Consider the following 24,844-nt stretch of genomic DNA (forward strand, 5'->3'; position numbering starts at 1 on the left):
ACAAATTTACTATAATATTAAGCATTTTCATAATAATATCATTCTTGTTATTACATATAAAAAGTCATTATATTTTAATATGCAATAATGAAAAAGCTGATTGATCATTTTAAAATTGAAAAATAAATTTATTTTATTAATAATATTAATTTTATTATCTCTAACTGTTAATATTGTATTAATTAAACTAACTATAATACAGTTAATGCTTTCAGAAAAAAAATAAATTATAAATTAACTATTTTTATCGGATATTCTTTAAAATAAACAGAATTATACGAATAAATATAATTAATCCTGTTTATCGCAAAATACAAACTTTCGAATATCGCGAAAATTCTTTTCGTACATTATATCAAAATTGCTTTTCTTTTGTATAAGTTAATCGTTTAAAGAATGTGAATTGATGGCTTTTAACTGAATAAAGAAGTAATGCAACGAGCTATATTTTTTTTTTAAATATCGAAATAAAAAATAAAAAATAATAATATTAATAATTACGTAAAATTTTAAAAGAAAATAAAACAATGTCTTTATTTTAAATATACTTAATAAAGCCTTATTTTTTCAACGTTATTTTCTATGCTAATTCGCTAAATAAATATAAAATAAATAATTAATTTTGATTTTTTTTCTTTACTTATTCTATTTATAAATAACGAACTGGTAAAATTTTTTTTTTAATTTAGCTTCTAATTTAACGATTTAATATTATTACATTCCATTTCTACCTTTAAACGACGTAAATTTAATGAAAAGCCATACGTTTAGTCAATCAACGTTTATCACCTTTTTATACTATCATTAACACAGCATTTATTTTATAGCTACAAACAATTACGAGAAGAATCTTACAAAAAAAATTACAATAAAATTTTTATTATTATTATACAATATTTTGTTATAGAATAATCTTACGTTTGGAGTAAAAAGATGAATGATTCCATCTTTCATCCCTTCCAACGTGATCCCACGAAAAAAGAAAATTATTAATACGAGGTAGGGGAAAGTTGCTGTGACATAAACCACCTAAATTGAAAGAAAAATAGAATGAAAAATCAAGATCTAAGCTCTTATCTTCATATTTAAATTACAAAAAAAAGTTAATAATTACCTTCCCTGAAGAAGCAATACCTTTGATCATACATAAGTAACATAAAATCCACGACACTAATAAACACAATGCAATTTTCCAATTGAACTTATCAGGGTGATTGATATCTTGACTGACGTCTAACGTTTGTCTGTACCAGAAATATTGTGTAATGCTGCTTTTCTAATAAAGAAAGAAAGAAAGAAAGAAATACATTTAAGTGTCCAATTTACCGAAAAATAAGTATAAAACCCCGAAAATATATTATAAAATAAAATATTCGTTTATAGTACCAGCACGTTCAAGAATATTTATTTAGATAATACACCAAAACAATTAGACAATTTCTATAAATATAAGCGTTGATTGTCGTTACAAAATGCAATAATTAAGCAATAAATGGAGTTGATCAACTTTCGAGGCACAGGAAATTTGATTATAATATAAAACTTAATTATAATGTAAATAGAACGAATAAAGTTTTCAATTATATTTTCTAACGAATATTTTAAACAATTTGTAAAGCGTAAAAGTTTCATTTAGACTGCGATTGCTAAATACATTTCTATTGTTTCATTTAAATTAGAATTGAGAACGTTAACGAAATTACAGGATTTCATTGAAGTCCTTCGTTGGGTGTTTACGGATAACCACAACAGATTCGCAGCGCGAATGTTGTTTTCATAAATTTTCTTGATGGTGTTTGCTTCTTATAAGGTTACGTTAACTTCATTTAAATCGATATTTATTTTTATATATACATATTTTTTATTACAGTGCTTCAGATAATGCTAATGGCAGTCATTGAAAGGCAGGTTAGCACGCATGCCCATTGCTTTCCATTAGCGAACACGTTGATAGGCTACGGTCTGCTGATCATTTATCTGCCTGGCAGTAGTGTAGAGTGGATGTTAGGCACATTAATCTTCCACATCATCATCGACCCGTTTCCGTCATTCTTTATCGTTCTGACAAATCTGGAGAATCTTTTTCCACACGACGTTATAAAGTCATCTTCCAATGCATTCTCATTATAATAATTTGAGCATCGTTTACAAATAAATCTACCAAATCTTAACTGCCCTCCACGCCATTAATTTAAATGTAAAAGTTTAACCTTAAAAAACAACCGAAGTTTATTTTCTATAATGACTTTTCGTAACGTAATCAAACTGCAATAATGCGATGTTTAATGAATTTTAAAGTTTGGTATTTTGAAAAGATTTTTAATTATTTTAAAAGACTGTTTTAAAAAAATCAGTTTTAATGATTATGCGCTTAAATTTCATGCGGTTTTTTTTTACTAAATTATCACATTTTTCATGGAAGAAAAATCAATAATTTACTTTTACGTATGTATTATTTATGTTTAGTCTACGTAATAATATATAATAAAGTTTATGGTAAGAACTATATAAATAAATATTATTAATCTATTATTATTTTTCTATTAAAAATTAATTTAAAATTCACTATAAATCCGTCGAATTTATGTGATTTAACACTAGAAATGGAGGAAGAAATTCGATCATCAGGAATATGAAAAAAAGAAGTCCCTTGCGCTATTTATAGAGTTTCCTTCTCACATTAAAATTGTATTTTTGAAAAATATTCAAGATTTATAAACTTTCGATTTTTATGTCTATATTTATCTTATACAAATATATAGCAAAATATGCAGCATACAGGCATAATAACATTTCCATTATTATTTTCAATAACTCAGAATAACGTTATCAGAATATTACATAATTTGAAATTAAAATAACTTAATTAAATAATTCGGTGTTTTGATATTCCTTTGAATTCGTATACGTAAAGGTTTAATGTGTAGGATGTATTAATATTCAACACTTCCTTTGTTCCTATTGGTTTGTTTCTGTAGATGTGGCGGAGCTATCTTCTGCTTTATCGATCTAAGGTTAAACTCTCCAATAGCCTTCAATTTCCTTTACCTTCAATCTTTCATCGAATATTTCATGGTATATCTATGCTATATATAATATAATATATATATATATACATTCCCCCATCAATCAATATTTCAATTACTTATAAATGCTATTAAATTTGGAATCATTTCGAGTAAGACCTGGAAAAAAACATCGATAATATTTATTACTTAATACTTGAAAGACCTTTAATAAAATTTTTCACGTGATAAATTTTAAGAATTTTAAAATTAATTTGAATAAATTATTCAAAGAATTCGTTAGACTTAGTTATAGTTTTTCTGTTATACATTCATTCATAGCATTCAATCACCTATTCATTGATAGCGATTTATTCTTTGAACCGAGTATAATGTTATTGTACTTTATAATATATTCATTTAAAATATTTAAATTGTATATTAAGTTTTTAAAAAGTAAAATCTTTATCATATATTTTAACCTATTAATAAATATTATCAATTCCTGAATATTAAACTGCAAAATTAGATTTCAAAAGTGTAATTTAATCTGGAAAATATTTTTATTCTAAAGTTCTTTTATTAGATTTAAATCACCGCAGTTTATAATTATAAAATGCAAGATACAAAAGATTAATTATAAAACTCAATAGAAAAGGTCACCTTTTCTACGGAACTAGTTAAATGAAATACCAAAGAAAGTTTTTTTTGGCACGAAAATTTGATTTTTGAATCATTTTCAACGATAAATATCAAAGATGTATTTAAAAATTTGGCACACAAAAGTACAATTACTCTTAACTTTATTTTAATTCGGAAATTGAGACGATTGTCAAACATCAAAATAGAAATTTATAATGAAAAAAATAGGTCAAATACTTAAAAATAATAAATTAAGCATCATATATATAAAATTTTTAAAAAATGGATACGCTGTATTATTGAAAAAAAAAACAAATTTATAAAGGAATATTTATTTAGTTGTTGCTATTTTTAAATTGTATTCTCTTGGTCAGTATTTCACAACGAAGTTAAATTAGTTGTTTAAGCCTGCAATATATAGGGTATGTTTGCTGAGTAAACTTAATCTACAGACAGATTTAGAGATAAATCATCGTCAATGTATACAAAGGGAAGTTCTGTGGTTTCAGATACAACTATGACTTGGGAGAGAAGATTATTTAATACATATTTATGTAGGGCATTCATGGTTCAGCAAGATAAATCAAACTTTCGCAATTTTGACTTTAATTGTTCTGAAATGGAAATGAAATTGTGTTATAAGTACAGATTTGTAATGTTTTCTTCAAAACTTTTAACTAATTTTATATTAATGGTTTATATTATTCTACATGAACATTTCTGTATGAACATGTAAGAATATTTAATTAGATTTAAAAGCCAATACAGTTTCGAAATTTATGATAAATCAAAAGAAAAATTTATATATTAATGTAAAAAATTACTTAAAATCGAATTTATAAAAGGCAATAAGTTAATTAAATCAGAGTTTTTGTGTTTGAACATTATAAATGATTAAATGAAAAAAAACCAACAATTTTATCCTTTATCAAATTAAAATTTAATTTAGTTTTATTATTATTAAAAACCTTTAAACTCACAGCAAAGTATTATAATTTATTTATTTAACGTTAATAAACTTTCTGATATAAATTCTTTAGAGTATTTAATCTTTACTTTTTAGTAAATAAAAAATTAATAAATATTACATCAGAACAATTTTAATGTGTTTTAAATTAAATTAATAAAATTATTTCTTTATTAAAAAGTCACGAAGGCGTTTAAAAATATAATATACAGACATTTTCAGCTATTATCTTTGGTTATGTCGAACAAAACAATACTCAAAGTAACTTATAATTACTGCTAATTATTTTTATTTTTATTAATTCTGATTAAATTTCTGAAATTATTATTATTATTATTATAGTAAACAAAATTAAACAAATTCATACATCTTTAAAAAGATTTAATTATAATTTATTATTTTGAAAATTGTTTCAAAATTAATATTGATTAGTATTTTATTATATATCTTTACTTATCTGGGGTATCGAGGGAGGAAATGGGGCTTCCAAGTTTTATGATAGCCTGTATTTTTGGTAGGGTCTTATATTAAGTGAAGAATTTAGTGGAGATTGGTTAAAGGATTTAGGAATTAATAGGGAGATGAAATTAAGAAAGGGCTGGGATATCGAGGTTTTATTGTAGACCATATTTTACACATGATCTTAAAGAATATGTGAGTAAATTTTGGCGCAGATCAGTTAAAGGGTTTAGAAGTGTATAGAGAACAGACAGACGTTGTAATTTTACCTATAGATTTATCTCTATAAATGTAAAATCTTTTCCTATATTTATTTAATGTAATATTAAGTTTTATTTAAACTTACTAAATAAATTATGAGTTATTATGACTTAATTAAAATTATCTTACAGAAATTATATGTTTTAGTGTTAATTTTCATATTATGAAAGTTTAAATATTTCTTTCTTTGTTCAATAATTTAATTTCTATTGAGGAATGAACGTTGATAAGTTTTATCACATAACCTAGTTTAAGTTTAAGTTATAATAAAAGGGGATAAAAGTTTATCCAGGGCCAGATTTACACATAAGCTAAACAAACTGCAGCTTAGGCATAGCCTTATAAGTCTATCATACTGTACTGTTTAGGGCCTCATAGTTTTACAGGTCATTTTTTTGGTAGAGGGGAGAGATGTGTAATTTGTTTTAGATTAGTTGTAATTTGTTTTAGAAGTCCAACCCTGAATGTATCTAAAAAATTTATATTAAATAAATTTAAAAATTTAAATTCAATAGAGCTTTTTAATATAATAAAAAATATAATTTTATCTCGAATATTTTATTACAAAATTAAAAACTTGCCCACGACTATTATTGTACTGTACTGTGCATAAATATATAATATATCAACAAAATATTATATAATTATGTTAAATTTAAAATAAAGAACTTTTTAAAAACAAAATTATTCCATAAAAATCAAATTAATGATTAATTAGTTATTATTTAAATGATGCTTACTTAGATTTAATAAATATTTTCGTATGTTTAAAGATTACTTAAAAGACTGATATAATTATAATCTATAATTCTCTACTAATGAAAACATTTAAAACAAAAATTTCTTTCTTAAATGTTAATATTGATAATTTATCATAGAGAAACATATACACTTTAATATTTATATCAAAAAAATAATTTACATTTAACAGTTTATTTTATCGAAGTATACTGAATTTAATTTAAGAAAACTCTTCTTAATATACAAATATTTGAAAAAATAATTTTATTATACTTAATTTAGACAGATAAGTGGTCATTCAGTTAAACGTTAATTAAATTAATTTAGTAAATTATCAATTACTTAAAAATCTAACTAGATTATTAGCAATTTCATGTCGTTGTAATCTAAACTAATCTGGTAATAATTTACCAAAATCCATTGTTGACAATGGGCGATTAAAATGAATTTATTAAGTTTATAAAATACGATAAAATTTTACTAAAATATTTAAATTGTATTGATTATTCTGTTTTAATTATTTAGTTTAATCACTAAAAATATTTAAGTATCAGTAAATGTGTAAATTAATTTTATGACAATCTAATTCATCTTGTCATACAAGATTTCATTCATAACTCCATTGTATTCCAGAGTATCTTTACTAACACAAGCCATTAATTCATTAAATATAAATCGATAATTTTGTTAAAATTCTAATAATAATATTTAATAAAAATTTCTTATATATAGACCTATATAATAGAAATAAATACTGACATATATTTAAAGAATAATTACGATAAAACTTGTGTAAACCGGACTCGTACGGTACCGAATATTGTTTTCCGTTTTGAACAGGTTTTGCTGTATTAGTATATATTCTTGCATTTGGATCGAATAAAATGTATTGAATAAAATATTTTTATTGGATCTAATTGGTTTATACAATTATATACAAATTTATTGAGTTAAATGTCAAATACAAACTGAAAAAAAGTAATTTAGTTATCAAAAAGGCGCAGTTCTGAAGCTTAAATTGAAAGATTCATTTTTGTGTCGTCGGCTCTCTCCCTATTTATTGACTCCCTCTTTGGTGAGGGCGTCATGTTCCCTTCTGCTTCCATTAAACCTATGTGACATTGACATTGTCTGTCACGTGATTGTCTCACTCCCCTCCGAAACACAGTCGTTGGGCATTTTTTTGTGTTAATTATTTTCGATTGTAATTTTAATTAAATAAGAAATATTCTGGATAAACTTTTACCATTTGACTGTGTCGAAAAATTATTATTTTTTTCCTGTATATTTTTAGAAAATTATCTATCGAAACAAATAAACCAAACTTTTACTGCAACCTTACAAGTATTTTTGTTTAATTCATTTACTTGCATGTCAATGCAAGTGGCCTGAACTGTAATGAAGCGAAAGAATTGTAATAAACAGCGGTAATTATACATTTATAATTATTAATTGAGAAAGAATCAATTAAATCTTGTTCAGCAATTGTCACTGAAAACATTAAATATTGTTTTGATTGATAATATTCAATTATCAAGCTAATATTTTCAATAAACTTCAATTTCTTTTAACATTTATCAATTGTTATCGCTCTTGACATTCTGTTTTACATTTAATAATGATATTTAGAAGCGTAAATTAAATGTTTAATATTATATAACTTTTAAAGTGTATTTTATAAATAATAATACAGTAAAACCAGTTCAAAGCGGAACCTGAATAAAAGAGAAAACCTGCCTAAACGGAAAAAGTTTTTCGATTTTCTACGTTAAAAAGAAAACCTGTTCAAAACGGAAACTTGCCAATATTCAGTACCGCGAGATTCCGGCTTACACAGGTTTTATTATATATAAAAATAAGATTTATAGAGCTTAGAAATGAATATTAAGCGAAAAGATTGCATATATCATATATTTTCATATTACAGATAATGTTTGGGGAAGTAGCAGTTGTATAATACGTAGACAAATTATTATATAAGATAACTTTCTTTATTAAAGGCTTGTAAGACTAAAAAAAATCAATAATATACGTTTATCAATAATATAATTATACAATTTGACACCTCTTTATATAATTTAGTTAGTACCCGACTGGCTTGAATTTAAGAACGTATAAAAAATATAACTTTTGTTTCATAGCAGTGAATGAAACAATCTTTTATAAATTCTTATTTTCTGTTATATAAGTCTATATACGTGAGCTCTTGTACAGTACCTACGTTTTCATCCAGATATAAATAATAAACAATAACAATAAAATATATAAAATTAAATAAGTTATGAACTACACGATTGTTAAATTAAATATAAGAACTATAAAGTAACTTTATTTCTTTTTAAATTAGTATCTGGTGCCAATAAACTTTATAAACTAAAATTAATTATTTTTTCTATTTTTATTTATAATTAGTGCATATAAATTTAGAAAAGTTTAAATTTTTTGTAATATTATTTCGATTTTTTATCCGTAAAAGATCAATGCTTAGATAACTGTTTTATTAGAATATACAGAAGAAGTATTTTCTAAACATTTTAAAATCCCTCATACAAAGTTTTAGATTTACTAAATAAATTAAAAGTAAAAATTTAAAGGCATTTTCTACAATAATAATTATAATTCCTTATTGTAGAAAAGTAAATTATCATTAAATTATTATTTAATTATAATCTGAGAAGAACAACACGAAATTAATTAACTATAAATATATTGCCAATTTATAAAATATTATTCGTAAAGTAGACATTTATTTGATTACAATAAGTTAAATTATCTATTATATTGATTACATGAGTGATAATTTAGATTTCCTAATTACATAAATGTGATCCTTATGAAATGTGAATGACATTTCACGAGTTGATAAGATTAATTCTTACATTATACAGTATAATAACAAAGACGTGATAAAGTGTTTTAGCTATTTTGTGTGTAAGATAAAAATAATTTATGCACTTTATTATATATAATATATATCTAAGTATAGTATCTAGAAATAAACTGTTTTGTAGATTTGTTTATTAAAAAAAGTTGTAAATAAACTAAGAAAAAAGGAATATATTTGTTTTATAAAGTACAGTATATCAACATTTTAGAAATAATATTAAAATATACAGTCGAACTGCCACCTCTAACGAGTGGTCATTTTTTCAGGAACTCATTTGAATATATATATATAATAACCTTCAAACTAAGACCATTTTTTATAAATTATTATAATAAAATATAGAAACTTGAATTTATGAAAATTTTAAATATAATTTTACCGTATTTAATTTTTTTTACAATAATCTTTAAACACCTGTAAATAGAGTTTTATCAAATTTTAATTTAACATAAGCACTAAAACTGATGCTTAGTATGGCACGAAAGAATTTATCAAATAATATAATTTATATTAGTTCATAAGATAAAAATGGCTAACTATTACAATTTTATTTTGCTTTATGTTATTAATTTAAAATTGAAAAACCTGTATAATAAAATAAAATAGAATAAAATTATAAAGAAGTTGAATAAATAAAAATTGAAATGTATGCACTCTATGCAGTTCTTATGTCTGTACTCTGTAGTAAAGTTCTTATGTAAGTAAAGTTAAAATATATACAGTATATATATATATATTAAAAATAAATATACAAACTTTTTAAATTTAAATTAATATAATAAATACTCAAAATTGAATGTATTTTATAATGTATTTGTATAATACAATGCATAGTTTAAAAATTAATTTTTTAAACTGTGTATTGTAATTTATTGTAATATTAAAAAAATTTATGCACCCACAAACAAGAAAAATCTGTTTGCCTAGACCTCATTTAAGTCTTATTTATGTTTTTTCTATGTATTTTTTTATGAATATTTTTTTCATAAATATTAGCGATATTAATATATTATTTGTTTTTGCAACATGTTCTATTTATAGTATATTCATTACTTGTTACAATTTTATTACTTCGTCTCGATATAAATGTTTATTACACGCTTCAGAGAAATCTAAATTAAAAGAGATTGCAGTAAAATAGAAGACGTAAGCCATTTTTCATTATTTTATAAATCAAGTAGAAAAGACAATAAATCAATTTTAAAATTTCAAATGCATTATATATTTTTTTTTCTTTGAAAAATTTTAAATATTTAATATTAAAATATTATTATTAAGAATAAAATAAAAAATTGATAAATTAAAATAAAGAACGGGCATATAAACGAATCAAAAGAATTTTAATAAGGTTGTCGTTTTTTCAGTCAAAAAAAAAATTAAAATCAATGACCCTGTTATAGATTTATCATTTTAGTATTCAAGTCAATTTAAAGAAAAAAAATCTCATTCAATTGAATTATTTCTATTTAATTATATTTCCTAATATAGAAATTATATTAGAAAGTATAATTAAATAGAAATAGTTTCTAATAAATCTTATATGTCTTCATTTTTTAATTATGTTTCATATATAATCTCAAGATTATAATAGCTATATATATTTCATTTTATTATATTATAAAATCTATAGTGTAGAAGGGATTTAAATTGAATTTTTTAAACAAATTAGCTCTGGAAAATACAATTTTATTAATAAAATGATAATACCTTAAGTGGAGCGTTACAGTTTCGTGGGACCAAGCAAATTTTGAATTAGGGGGCCCCACGTATAGTGTTGACTTCAGTCATGTTTCTTCGAGGAAATTTATTTTGGGAAATATTTTCTTATAAGTGATTAGTTCAGGACCCACATTGGTTTAGGCAATTGCCCTTTTTGCCCATAGGATAACTTTAAAAGAATTATGGTTCTAATGTAGGCAATTTTTTGTCAAATGTGATAGGCAATATTAATAATTTATTTATAAATGAACTATTCAACCTCGATATCTATTAGATTATATATCACATTCTTAGCTTTTTCTTGTATAACAACGAACTGTTTAACTTCTTTGCCGATTGCTTGCAATGTTCATTTCAATTTTTCCTTATTTTTACCGTTCGATGTAAAGATAAAATTATTTCTAATGGATTTTCATTGTTTGTATATTTATAGGACAAATAAACTATAATTACGAGTTATTTTTATTGCTTATATTTGCGTGACTATTCACGATTTGAATTTTTATACACGTGTAGAATTTTATTTTTCACTAGTTCTGTTACAGGTTACTTTATTCTAATTATTTAAACTGTAAATAATATTCTTGATGAGATTCTAAAGCATTATTTAAAATAATGTAAATATTATTGTATTGAACTTAGACAATTTTCTAAAATTCAAATTTATTTATATTTACATTAATTTGAAAATCATTTAATCATATAATTTAAAATTAATCAGCTTAGTTTTTTATTTTGTTTTGTTCCCATTATTTCAACAAATTTGTTATTTTGTCTACATTAATATTTTTCGATTGACAAAGTAAAAAATTTGTCAATAATTTTATCTTCACGAAAGGAAAATCGTATTTTAAAAATGTATTTTTAGAGAATAAAAATTTACAGAATTCAATTAGGAAAGTGTCCAAATGACGTCGACATCTTTCGCTTCAAATTTATCAAAAATTTATAGAAAACAATAAAGTGAATAAAATAGAAAAAAACAGCATTTATTATGTTACTGTAATTTGATAGGTTACTGTTATGCTCTACTTTCAGCTAAAATTAGAGACTGTTTCAATCGATAAATTTTCCATAGATAATCTTTTTACATAATATCATTGCTTATTCTAGGTTAGGAAGAAGAATTAAACACTTAGCACTAAATTTAAACCTTGTAAAACATTTTTATAAGCTTACAACAGTAATACAATACATATTTCTCGAGTGTATTTTTATTTTACTTGTATAAAAATGCTGTTTAACCTTCATACAATAAAGCATTTACTATAAATATAAATCAATTTTATAGTTCTATAGTATAATAATGCCGAAATAAATTTATTTTTTGTCTGTTTATTCGTCTAAATCATAAGGAGAAAGAATATTCATTATAATAATGCAAAGACCTTCGTGCTGATAACTATAAATGCATTAATTTTTGTATTTTATAATTATTAGAACGAGTAAAATTCATATTTAAAAAATAATAATATTAATTTAATTCAGTCCTATATAAATTATTTATTTTTCGCGAAAAATAACTGCTCTTTTATATGTAATATATATTAAGAATTTATAATATAAGCTTAAAATAAAGTGCTGTATTTGGTTAACGTAAAGGTTTTGAATATTCTTTTTTTAAAATTAAAGTTATAAATTAAATTTTCAATTATTTATTACATAATTTATTTATTACATAAATTTCCCGTGTAATAAATCCCGTTTATTACACGGGAAATTTGGGATTATTTTCGAACGTAACAAAAAGAAAAAATTTATTGTAGTTCTTTTTCTTCTTTCATTAAAAATTTAAAAATAAACAAAAGAATTTAAACATTTTAAAATGAAATTTTCATTTCAATATTTAATTTTCCAAGAAATTTCGAATTGTGAGAAATATTTTTAGGATATATATCAAGTTTAAAGGACTAAATAAAGCAGATTTTTAAAGATTAATATGAATTTTTCCTGCAAAAGAATTTATTAACATTACTTGGGAATCGAATTTCTATTGATTGTGAACATTTTAATAATATTTTTTAATATCAAGTTATATATTTATCTAATTTCACAACTTAAATAACGGAATAAGAAATATATTTAAATATTGTTAAATAAATTTATTATGAAACGTTTATGCTTATATTTTTTGGAATATTTTAAATATTTCTTCACTTTATTATTTAATTATGTAGCCTATATATTGAACATTGCTTATAAGTTTATATTGAGCATTATTTGAACGTATATATTGAATATTACTGTATTAAGAGAAGTGCTCATAAATTAATGTAGAATACACGTAAAATGTAATAAGAAAAATATTAAAAAATTTAAGTTATAAATCTGTTTTAATATATATTAAATTTATTGAGTAATATACGGTAAAACCTGTCTAAAACGGAATTTTAATTAAACGAAAACCTGCCAAACAAGGAAAAAATATTGGTAACCGTGCGAGTCCGGTTTACACAGGTTTCACTATAATTTTACATTTAGATTTGAAAAGATGTTTATTAATATTTAGAAAATAAATTAAGTAAGGTTATAGTAAAGAATTTAATATTATTTTATGATTAGTGATATCTTAATTGTATTTCGTATAATTTTTTCTAAAATATTTGTAGCTGTTACAACGTAAAGGTTCAACATAATAAACATCAAAGCGAAATCGTAAAGCGTTGTTAGCCTATTCAACTACCAGATGATTGTAATTAAAGAACCCTGTTCAATGCTGTCTAGAGAGATATTTAGCAATCCAAATGCTGCAGGGAGATCTCGGTTATGCAGAGGATACTGCTTAATGTGGTACTATAATTGATCCTCTATGATGATTCTTACATACAGTGTGATACTGTCTTTCAAGGTTGTCAAATTTGCAACATTTTTAAGTGTCCTCACAAGTAAAAGCCACACAGATTAAGATGTCCAAAGTACCGTATTGGTGAGTTGTGGTACTAATTTTATATTTTATGAAAAAGCTTCCACGTGTCCTGAAATGTCACTACACCAAATTTAGTTTAAACTGTTAAATATTTCCCCAGACAGAGTTGTGCAGGAGTACTCTAATTACGATCACCCGGTACTTTAATCGATAAAATCAAATAATAGCAAAAATAATTTCGTACAAGATCGCAAAAAATTTGAATATAGATTTTTATAATATGTGTAAAATCTCTGTAAGGGATGGGGCATTATAGCCTATCCCTTACAAAGGTTATACACATATCCCTTATAATGATTTAAATTTAACATTTAAATTTTTCGAGATAAATCATTAAATAATTTTTATAAACGTCACCCTAATTATTAAACTATTTAATTACTATGAAATTATTTTCATTGGTAGAATGTATACTTTATATACTTTTAGTTTTTTAGTTATTATTTTTCTTATAGTCTTTAAAAATCATTATTTTAGTTTATTTATTATTACTCCAATAGATAATTATATAATATATAATAAAATAAATTTAGCCACTTCATGACTTTTATTTTATGATAATTACCGTCATTTTCTGTATTTTTATGATAAGAGTAAAAGTTAATAATAGTAATTAGCAATAAATCTACTTATTTAAAATCTGTCAATGTCTGAATAATTAATAAGGCTTTGTAATCCCTTAAAGCGCTCTTAAAGCTTCATTATTTAATTAAATTTTAATTTAAAAAACAATAGATTTTTTTCATTAAATTTATAAAAACTCTCCAATTTTCTCAAATTACTAATATAAGCGTTTGTAATCTCTCAATAAATTTCCAAATTGTTTTAATTATTATTGCTGCATTATCAAAAAACGTTTTACAATTTATTTTTTTAATTATTACAAATTTATTTATAGTAATTAATGCTTAAAATAGAGAATCAGTTGCATAAAAATGGCTGTTGATCTTATGCAATTATGTGTCTGCTTAAATTAAAAATATCTTCTATCAAACTGTAGAACTCTGGAGAAAACCCAAAATATATATAGTTTGAATAAGTGAAATAAATTAAATTTGCACGTTAGTAAAAATTCCAAAATAATAAAAAAAAACTAAAAAATAAGCTCCTTGGCATATCTCTAATTATAAATGGGAATAAACGTTTATAAAAATTTGTTTATATAAAACGGTGATTTATTAAATTCCTAATGAATTAAATTATGTTGGAATCTGAAGAAAAAAAGCTTTAATAATTAAAAATGTTTATACCTAATTTATAAAAAGCAGTTATTAAAATTGAATTCGATATGAAAATTTATTAAATCTAAGTGTTTTTTTTTAAATTTATACAAATTAATTTCCTAATTAACACTGCGTGTAATTTATAAAATTAAATAAATAATTATTATATTTGACTGACGTTTCATTCAAATATTCAGTTGTCTATATACATTTAAATTTAAATGAAAACTTGTTGAAGATTTATTCGTTTGATTTGTTTTATATTAAATAATTGCATTTAAATTAAAATTGATATGTTGGACCAAGTTTATTATAACGATATTTAAACTAATCGAAAATAACTAGTGGCTAGTTTAATTATTCTACATAATAAATTTTTATATTATTACATAAAGTAACAATTATTGAAATGAACTATTAAAATTAATTATAAATGTTTACCTATAAACATATAAAACTAGATTTAAAAAACAATAAGCTTCATTCATAATCATATATTTATTAATGAAACTTATAGTCAATTTTGTATTTAATTAGAACTATAAAATCGTCGAAACTACACTAAAAGTACGTTTTATGCGGGTTATTATACAAAAAACACGAGAAAATTGCCAAGAAGTAATCGAATTTAGACGTCCAGATATAAAAATTAATGCTACACGACAAATTTATATAATAATTATCAACATTTTTAAACCGAAAGACTGAGAACAAGTGGTCTAACCTTCTCCGATGTCGAAATTGATTTAACACTGCCATACTTTTATATATTAAATGCAATAGAATATTTCTAAATAGATTACTAGGGTTCTGATTAAATAATAATAGAAACAAATATAACAGCGAAATATAAAAAAATAACGTACACTAAAGTGCAATATCTCATCATTTAAAATTGAGATATTGTACTGCAAGATCATTGTTGCGCTCAGCCTTTCAATTATGCTCAAGAAGAAGAATTTTCAAAATAATAAGTTTTTTTAATTCAGTTTACTTCAAAATATTTTTTTTCTAAATTCATATTTAATAAATATGACTGTAAACTAAATAATAAAATAGATTTCAGTTAATTATCTTCAAATGAATGGATTTTTACCTCACATTCCGGAACAATTATTGAAGAACCATTTGGGAAATATTCACGAGGACATTCGTTCCATGGTAAAGGGCTTTGAAAACTCTGGAAGAAGTAATACATGCACCAAGCGATAATGGTGTTGTAATACAATGCCACATTGAAGGAGACTACGGCACTGGTTAATCCAATTCCCCCCGTATATGAAGATACCAAATTCCAAACTCCGATGGCACCCTTTCGCAATCTTTGACCCACAGCCAGTTCCAAATAAAAGACAGGAACACCTTCGATAGCCAACATGACGAAGTAGGGGATAAGAAAAGCACCTAATTAAAGAAAATTAAGTGAACATTAATGAAATTTTTTCTATTAAGCACTTAAATTGAAGTAAAATGGCAAACAAAACTTACCACCACCATTCTTTTGTGCCAAATATGGAAAACGCCAGACATTCCCCAAACCGACAGCATATCCGATGGTGGCAAGAATAAACTGTAATTTACTATCCCATGATTCTCTAGTATCTTCACTCTCTGGCTTAAAGTCCGATTTGTCATCAGCCGCTGCCATATCCATTGTCATCCTCTGTTGCGTTTGAGGACTAAGATCAGCCTCAAATGCAATATTTGTACTTCCATAACTCTGAACATTCCCATTTTCAACAATCAATCTTCCTTGCATTTCTCTTAATTCCATTTTTTCTCCAACCGGCAACTCACTCTTCGAAATCTGTTTTCTCATAATATTCTGCATCTTGATTTTTGCAGTTATCTCTTCTTCGAATGCATCAAATTTCAAAATTACAAATATATATATTAAACGTTATTTCATAAAAACATATTTAAGAAAATAACTTCTAAATATGCTTACCTATGAAATATTTTTGATTAATTAGTATTTAATGTAGGCAAGTTCGATTATATTAACCATAATGTGGATAGAAAATGAATAAACTCGAGCACAAAAATACCAGACATGATACTTTTAACTCAAACCTTTCATTCTTGATCGGCTTGAAATCTTAAAAACAAAGCAAAATAAAGTTTATTTTATTAATATTTATATATATATATATAAATATTAAACATTTCATTAAAGATCTAAAATTTAACGATTTCGTAAATATACTAAAAATCAATTTTTGGTGACTAAAAGGCAAACGTCACACGAAAGTGAGTATCACATTCTTCAATCGATACGAAATGTATGGGATGTGGATAGATAACATATCCCAAACACAATGTTCTGATTGGTAGGGAGGCACAAGAACCCGGACAAGAAGAGCCCTGAAATCTGTATATCAAATTGTAACAGTAACATGCATGCTCTTTTGAAACAACCCCGTTTCGGGATTTACGAGATAAATCCTTCTTGATGATTTACAGGATTACCATCATCCACGGTACAATAGTTAAACACGAATAATCGTCATTATTTCAGTATTGCGGTTACCTTAAACAGTCATTACAATTTATTTGATATTAAAGTCTCCTGGAAGCTAATACATTTAATGAAATCTTTATAATACTTTTACAGTTTTATTACGTAATTTAATACATTTTTCCCTTTTTAAATGACTAACATTAGTTGACTTTATTCACTGCGTATAGTTTAATTTATTGTAGAACTTTACAAAGCGGGAATTTCACATATATTTTGTTAAAATGTCTTTATAATGTTTATTATTAATCTCATTGAATCTAAGGTAGAAGGGTTTTAATATGATCTCAGTCGTTACAGTTATTTTTCTAATTTTGGCAACATTACATGAAAGTGGGAAAGTCTTTTGTTATGAATTAAATTGATTTGGCTACCGAGGGTTGGAGAAAGTCGAGAAAAATGAATATTGATCCATGCTTAATGTTATCCTATAAAGAAATCAATTAACTAAATTCCATAAAGACTATCAAACTGAATTTATTGGAAATGTTTAACACAGTCGAATAAATTACGCAAAACCTTTGCTGTTTATAAAAACATTGAAGTTAAAGCGTATTGTTTCATAACGTTCACAGTAATTACTTGCAGTTATGGTATAAATATCCATGTGTCACGCATTACTGCTCGATTTTATTATCTTTCACTTATCGATTTTTTAGCATTACATGCAACGATCAAAAAGGTTTATATAAAGAATTAGAGTACAGAAAAACATATTACTTGTTTTGTTTTCAATGGATATCACAAGAACTTCATTCATATTGTAAAATGGATGAAATTCTTGCGATTTCACATAATTACACAATTAGCAATATGTAGAATATAAAAATATTTTTCAATTAATTCTGGGTGGAAGCTACATGACGTCATTCTGTATTGGACATGGCCAAACACACGCAATTAAGTGTCAGGACAATCTTAACTTTGCGTTGTTGACATAAGTTATTGATGAGTTCAGCAACATGAACAACACATGAAGTAAATAAATTACATCATGATATTTTATATAAACAAGAATAAAGATAAAGTTATTATCTTTTCTACCGAAAAAAATATTTTTTAATTCATAACTATCTTTTTCTTTTATTAAGCGATATCAATAGTTATACAATTGATTAAATATTTGAATATGAATATTTTAAAAGAAATTATGTAAGATAAATCTCGATACACAAGCATTGTAAACGAAACGAGCTCTTTAAATATCGAAAGTATCGAGTGAAACGAAGGTGTATTTATTAGTTAAATAAATTCAATTGATGTGCTACAGGTGTTGCCTTTCCAATGTAGTAGGAACAGTGAGTGGAGAGTAAATCAGATTGATGACAACCTTATATTGCAGTCTGTTTCTTGTCCCCTGGGATGAACGGGATGTAAAGAGGAGCCGTTTCATCCATCAATAAATGGATCACTATTAGGGATTTTCCTTTTTATGAAGTCCACAGGTTTTAAACATATTTATTCCCGCATTGCTTTTAAGTTTAAAAGTTAAAAGAACTTGTAAAATATAGTAGTAGTTATATATTAATGTCAAAAATATACTCGTCAAGCTATAAAAAGTTAAACCTTTTATCAGTCAGAGTTCTTTGGACATTTTCCAAAAATATCTATTTTAAAATCCACAATAAAAATAAATAGTATTGTATTTAAATATTTTTTTTCTATTTTAAGTTATTTATTTTTAGCATTAAAAATATTAAAATGTATATACTTTTAACGCTGGACAAACTTCTTTGTTAAAATCGTCGCGCTTCACGCACACGAGTTCCTGACTGCAATATCATACTTATTTCAGTTGCTTCTTGTTTGAACAAGCATATTGTATATGGGACCATGCAACAGTTGATTGGACTGACAGCCGAGTAGGAGGGGATCACATCAGTTGTTTCTATAGCAACGGTCGATCGAATGATGGCACTAAAAGGGTGTTGCTATTAAAGTCAGTCCCATGGGATCATATCTCCTGAGACCTTTTTCTACACTAACATTTTTTGCTTTTATTGATTGTTTCAAGTTGAAATACACTACAGAAATTTTATTCAAGTAAACTAATATATACTTACAGTATATATTGAACAAATTTCATTTTGACTCATTAAAAAACTGATTGAATTCTGATTTAAAAAATATAAAAATGTTGTATCAAATATTTGTTAAATTTAAAAAAAAAACAATTCTTATTTTATAAGTTAATAAAATAATATTGCATATTTAGTGTCATTTCGGCTTTGCAAACTTCTATTCATTTTATAACTACTTTCGTATATAAATCTAAATACAACTTAATATACAACTGTAAAATAGGAAGTGAGCATCATTTTTAAATTATGGAATGCATTTATTTATCAATAAACATTCTAAAAATGATAATTAACTGACAAAACAATGCAAAAACCATAAAAATTGCCTTAGTTCTTCTCTGGTTTTTGAGTTTGAAGCATTAAGAAGAAAAAATCAGGAGTCGAGAAGCTTCATACACGTTGTACAGATATTCAACAAAAAATTATTTAGAAAATGATTGTTTTGTACATATAAAAGCTACAGTATCTTATCTGAAACCCCTCTTTCCATAAGTTCTTTACTCTTCGTAGTTTTATCTTGCAAATTCCCTATTTCAACCTTATCAAATATTGTTTAATGTACTGTATATATTACTGATGTTTCGTGATATATTTAAAATGGCAATGCGCATTTTTTTTAATTAAGAAGAGATAGTGTAAGAATATAATGTAACAATATTACATTACTCAAAGCTTTAACGATTATTTAATTATTTTTCATAAAAATTTTTAATAAGATTAAGAAATACATCCATGACTTGTAATTGTAACAATTTTCTTTTACTGAGACATGAATATAAATTAATAATGAAATAATTACGACATCAACTAAATAAATTTGATTAATATAATTAGTGTATAGGTTAATTATCTTTAATATGCATGGACTAGTGGAATGGTAATTGTTTAATTTAGGGATGAATTCACGTGTATCGCCTGTCGACAAATAAACACTAAAAAATCTATATATAAATGTAGACAAAGAAACTACGTCTTAAACAGACTCTAGAGTAAGATATAAATTTAAAAATTTCTAATTTTTAATGTTTCTTATGAGATTTTAAAAGAATTATATGATGTTATAATAAAAATTATAATCGCATCTTTGCAATGAATAATCTACTTGTTAATTCAATTTCACATATAATTGAAAAGTAAATTAGTCTATCCAACTAACACTGCTTTCCTCTACATAAATTTTGCATTCTAGTCTACAGTTTATGTTAATTTTTAAAAAAAAGATTTCTTGCATTTCATGAAAACTTAAAATAATCCAAATAATTATATCAAAAACTTTGAAATTACATTAAAAATATACCATGTATTATACATAACATTTTCTTTAAAGCCTGTCGCCAATAAAAAAATAAGTTAATTTATTTATTGATAAATAAAATATAAAAATAATTAATTTATATATTTTGTTATATAGTCAAGAAATATAAAATATATATTGAACTCTAATATGAGGAACAATGGGGTGATATTTTGTATTTGATAATGCTATCGTGAGTTTTATTTTTATATCAATACAGTGATCTAAAATCTTTGAAAAATCAATTAATAAGCTATTACTGGTAAAGAATATAGGTCAGATAAGTGTGGGAATTTAAGTCATTGCTAAAGCTGCTAAATTTATATTCTTTAATTCTCCTTGAAATTTTCTGAAAATATGTGGAGCTGAGCATCAGAGAATTGAACTAGTAAATGAAAACTTGCACAGTAAAAATGATCTTGGTCATTTGTGTTAGTTAACGTGGTTATACTTCGTGGTTCCAATAAAGAAGGGTGGAGAGTTAATAATATTTTTGAAAATATATCCATAAATATCCCTTACATCATATTTATAATTGAAGACCTTGGAGCAAGAATGTTTTTCAAGTTTATGAAGAAAATCACCCTAAAATTCTGAATTTACTGTGTAATTTACGGCAAATTACAGGTTATTAATGATATCAGAGGTTGATAGGCCGGTCTATGAGAAGTTAAAGGTTGTGCATCTGGATATTATATCTGTCCTACGTTCGTAGAAATTCAACGTTGTTTAACAAAGAAACTGAGTAAACATGTTCTTGCCCCAAGGTCTTCAATTGTGTAAACGATATGTGTATGACGTAGTTTATAATCGAAAAATTTTATATTTTTACTTCTACGTCTTCATATAACAATAATTTATAAAGAACGTTTGAATAAGATTCATCTATACAATATACAATTTAGTTTTTTTATCGTATTAATTATAGAATTTAAAATAAAGTTACGTTCAAAATGATGAAATATCGGACTTAATTTACACATTATAAATATATTCTGATTTAAAAAAAAATGTATTTTTTTAGTTGTTAAGTGTCTCTATATAAAAAACTAAAGAAAGTAATCTGTTTAATTGTACTATTCTAGAACTTTATTACTCATTTGATTAGGATAAAGACTTTTGGAATCACTCTAGGGAAACCACTATTAAGTCTATCTGAATAAAAGCAATTGTAGAAGAAATTGTTAGAGTAATAGAGACTATTCAAATCAAATAAGAGTTATTTGAAGATTTTTTCAGATTTTATATAATTCTTTAATTATTAACGAATTCGTCTTATTTTTAAAGAAATTTTTTAAATACTTAAATGCAACTTAAGTACAGAAATAATTCTGATATTCTTATCCTAATAATAAAATATATTTCTCTTTGTTACATAATTGTATGCCATAAAATACGAATTTTATGTTCGAAAAAACATTAATAATAAACATTTAAGAAATAAATTGCATTATAATTTGCATGTTTCAATACGGTAATTACATATTCAAAACATTTTCTTCTACTGTTGATTAAATTTTATGGCATTACAGTTCTAGTCTAATGTATGAAGTGTTTATAAATATACTATAATTCAATTTTTAAAACGATAATTGATATTATTTAAGAATTTTTCTCTTAACGTATGAAAAGATTTAGCAATATATATAGTTTATACAAGGCTATAATGGAACAAACTTAAAAAATTCAGTTAATATATATAAATTTTGAATTTTTCTATGTATTACAGCAACTTTTTACTGCTTTATAACAGAAAATTTTATATATAAAACAATGGAAAATCTTGTTTTCTAAGATTAAGTTTCTATTTATAAACATAAGTTGGACACCGTTTGTTCAAAAATAATTTTATATTTCTTCTTATATTTAAATACATATTATATAAATGTAATATTTGCTCAAATATATTTATTATTGTATATTATATTCACTATAATCTGTATTTATTAAAGAATACATTAGGTGTGTATACCATAGAAGAATTTATGGTATTTGTTTAGTGATTTACCTTAGAAGATAAAAGTTCTTTTCTCTAGACGTGTTAAACTTAAATTTTAAAACTACTAAATATAACAATAAGCATTTTAAATTACTTAACTTTTAATTGTTTACTTAAACTATTAAAATATGTTTGTCTTTTTTTTTGGCAAATTTGAAGTTAACACGTTAAATAAAAATTAGATTAAAGTAATATTAAATAAATAAATATTTAATTACATACTTAAGCATTTAAATTAATTTTCAGACTTTTTTGACAATTGCTAAAACCTTAAAAGTCCTTAAACTTTAAATAAATTAATCAGCTTAAATTATATTTTTTATTAAATCATTAGTGGAAAAAATGCGTTATGTAATCACAATTAAATTAAATTGTATTTTAAAAATAAAAACTTTTTATATTTATATTTATTATTAATTAAATTTTATTTTAAATGATTCAATATTAACGATTACATTAACATATTTTCCTTTCGTTAAGCGCTTTTAACATACGAATTTCCAAAAATGAATTGTTATAGATTAATTTAGATTTAAAAGTACGTTTATAAATTATTATCATTTTATTTAAATTTTATTTGATTTAATTTATTACCTTTCTGAAATATCTTATTAAAAGTTTATTTATTATATTAATTTTTTATCTTTTATTAAAATACAAATATATATTTATATATATATATATGTGTGTGTATGTGTGTAAGAAATATATATATATATTTATATAATATATAAACATATTGAACAAAACAATTGTTTTATTTAATAAAATTGAAACTTTTATTTTAAAAAAGTCGAAAAATTTAATATATTCTATTCTAAGTGTATAAAAGTTTAATATAAAAATAAAAATTAAAATAAAAGGAGAAAAACTATGATAAAAACAAAAAATGAGTATATTGTTAGACTGATAAAATTTAATATTTCTTAAATAGAAATAATTATAATAGCAAACGTTGAATAAATATAAATAATTTCTTACTTTAATTCTTAATACATAGAAATTAGTTTTTTAAAATACAGTTTTACTTTGTAAATATGGCATAAATTATAAATAATGTATTGTATTTATTACTATCGAACATATATATCAATTGATAAAAACTGTATATTATCCGAAAATTATATAATTTTTTAAGGAAAAGTTATTTATATATTTACATTTTAGTGTAAAAAATGATTTAGTTAAAAATTTAAAATGTAAAAAAATATATACAATCATTTACATTAAAATAAATGAATAAAACTTCTCCATTTTCAATTGGTCAAACAGCAAAGTGTGCACGCCCCTAATGTTCTGTTAAACGTTGTCCACGTGCTTTCCCATAATACTTCGGAACCTTCAGATGACGAACAAAGGCAGGACTTACAGTATCGATTCAATGGCGTCTTTCTGGCTTATTGCCAAAAGTTTTCGACACTGATTTCATTTTGTTACGAGTCCAATGTTATATCTTAATAGCTGTGACTTAAATATAAATAAAAATATAAAATAATACTTAAATTAAATTACGGTAACAACTTTTAACCAAATAACATCGATAAAACAAGCAATTTCAAGACAGTAAAGGAATAAATCGTAAAGTGACATTTTCTAAAAAGTCAAGTATGGAAAGTCAAAAATAATCGATAATCTTACAAATTAAATATATAATTTCATATTTTATTTATCTGTTTAAGAAATTTATCGATTCCATTTGCAAATGATTTCATATTATTACAAAAATCGCATTTATTTTATCATATTATCTCTTATACTATTAATATAAAATATAGTAAAATTATAATTTTAGTAACAATGATAGAAATTTTCGAATTTCGCATTAAAATTACATAAAATTTTAGTTATTTTTATATTGATAGGAAATTAATTTCAAGAAAATATCCTCACTTTTTTTATTTTTAAATAAAATTACAGATTTAGAAATATTATAATTTAATAATTATAATAGATTTTAAAATGCGTTTATAAACCAATTTATCGGCGGTAGATATTTAATATTTAAATTCATCTTCTCGTTGTTATAAAGCTAATAAGTGAAGCGTCATAAGTGAAGGCATTAAATCATTATAACTCCTGTAAAAGTGGCTTTCCCTCTTGAATAGCGCGTTATGCAAGAAAG

The 24,844-nt window shown here is 23.7% G+C and overlaps 1 protein-coding gene across 1 annotated transcript in view; it reads right to left on the reverse strand.

The window, feature by feature from the left end:
- The window catches only part of LOC136982911 (sodium-dependent neutral amino acid transporter B(0)AT3), a 37,013-nt gene that overhangs the window by 9,880 nt on the left and 2,289 nt on the right, over nt 1-24,844 (reverse strand). The window contains exons 2-6 of the mRNA XM_067279474.1: nt 16,779-16,928; nt 16,319-16,684; nt 15,927-16,234; nt 1,115-1,276; nt 919-1,029 (exon numbers count right to left, since the gene is read on the reverse strand). Coding sequence (XP_067135575.1) covers nt 919-1,029; nt 1,115-1,276; nt 15,927-16,234; nt 16,319-16,661 — 924 coding nt within the window. The 5' untranslated portion in view covers nt 16,662-16,684; nt 16,779-16,928. The remainder of the gene's footprint in view (nt 1-918; nt 1,030-1,114; nt 1,277-15,926; nt 16,235-16,318; nt 16,685-16,778; nt 16,929-24,844) is intronic.

Source organism: Centruroides vittatus, unplaced genomic scaffold (genome assembly GCF_030686945.1).
Source record: "Centruroides vittatus isolate TY-2023 unplaced genomic scaffold, ASM3068694v2 contig_874, whole genome shotgun sequence".
Classification (NCBI taxonomy): domain Eukaryota; kingdom Metazoa; phylum Arthropoda; class Arachnida; order Scorpiones; family Buthidae; genus Centruroides; species Centruroides vittatus.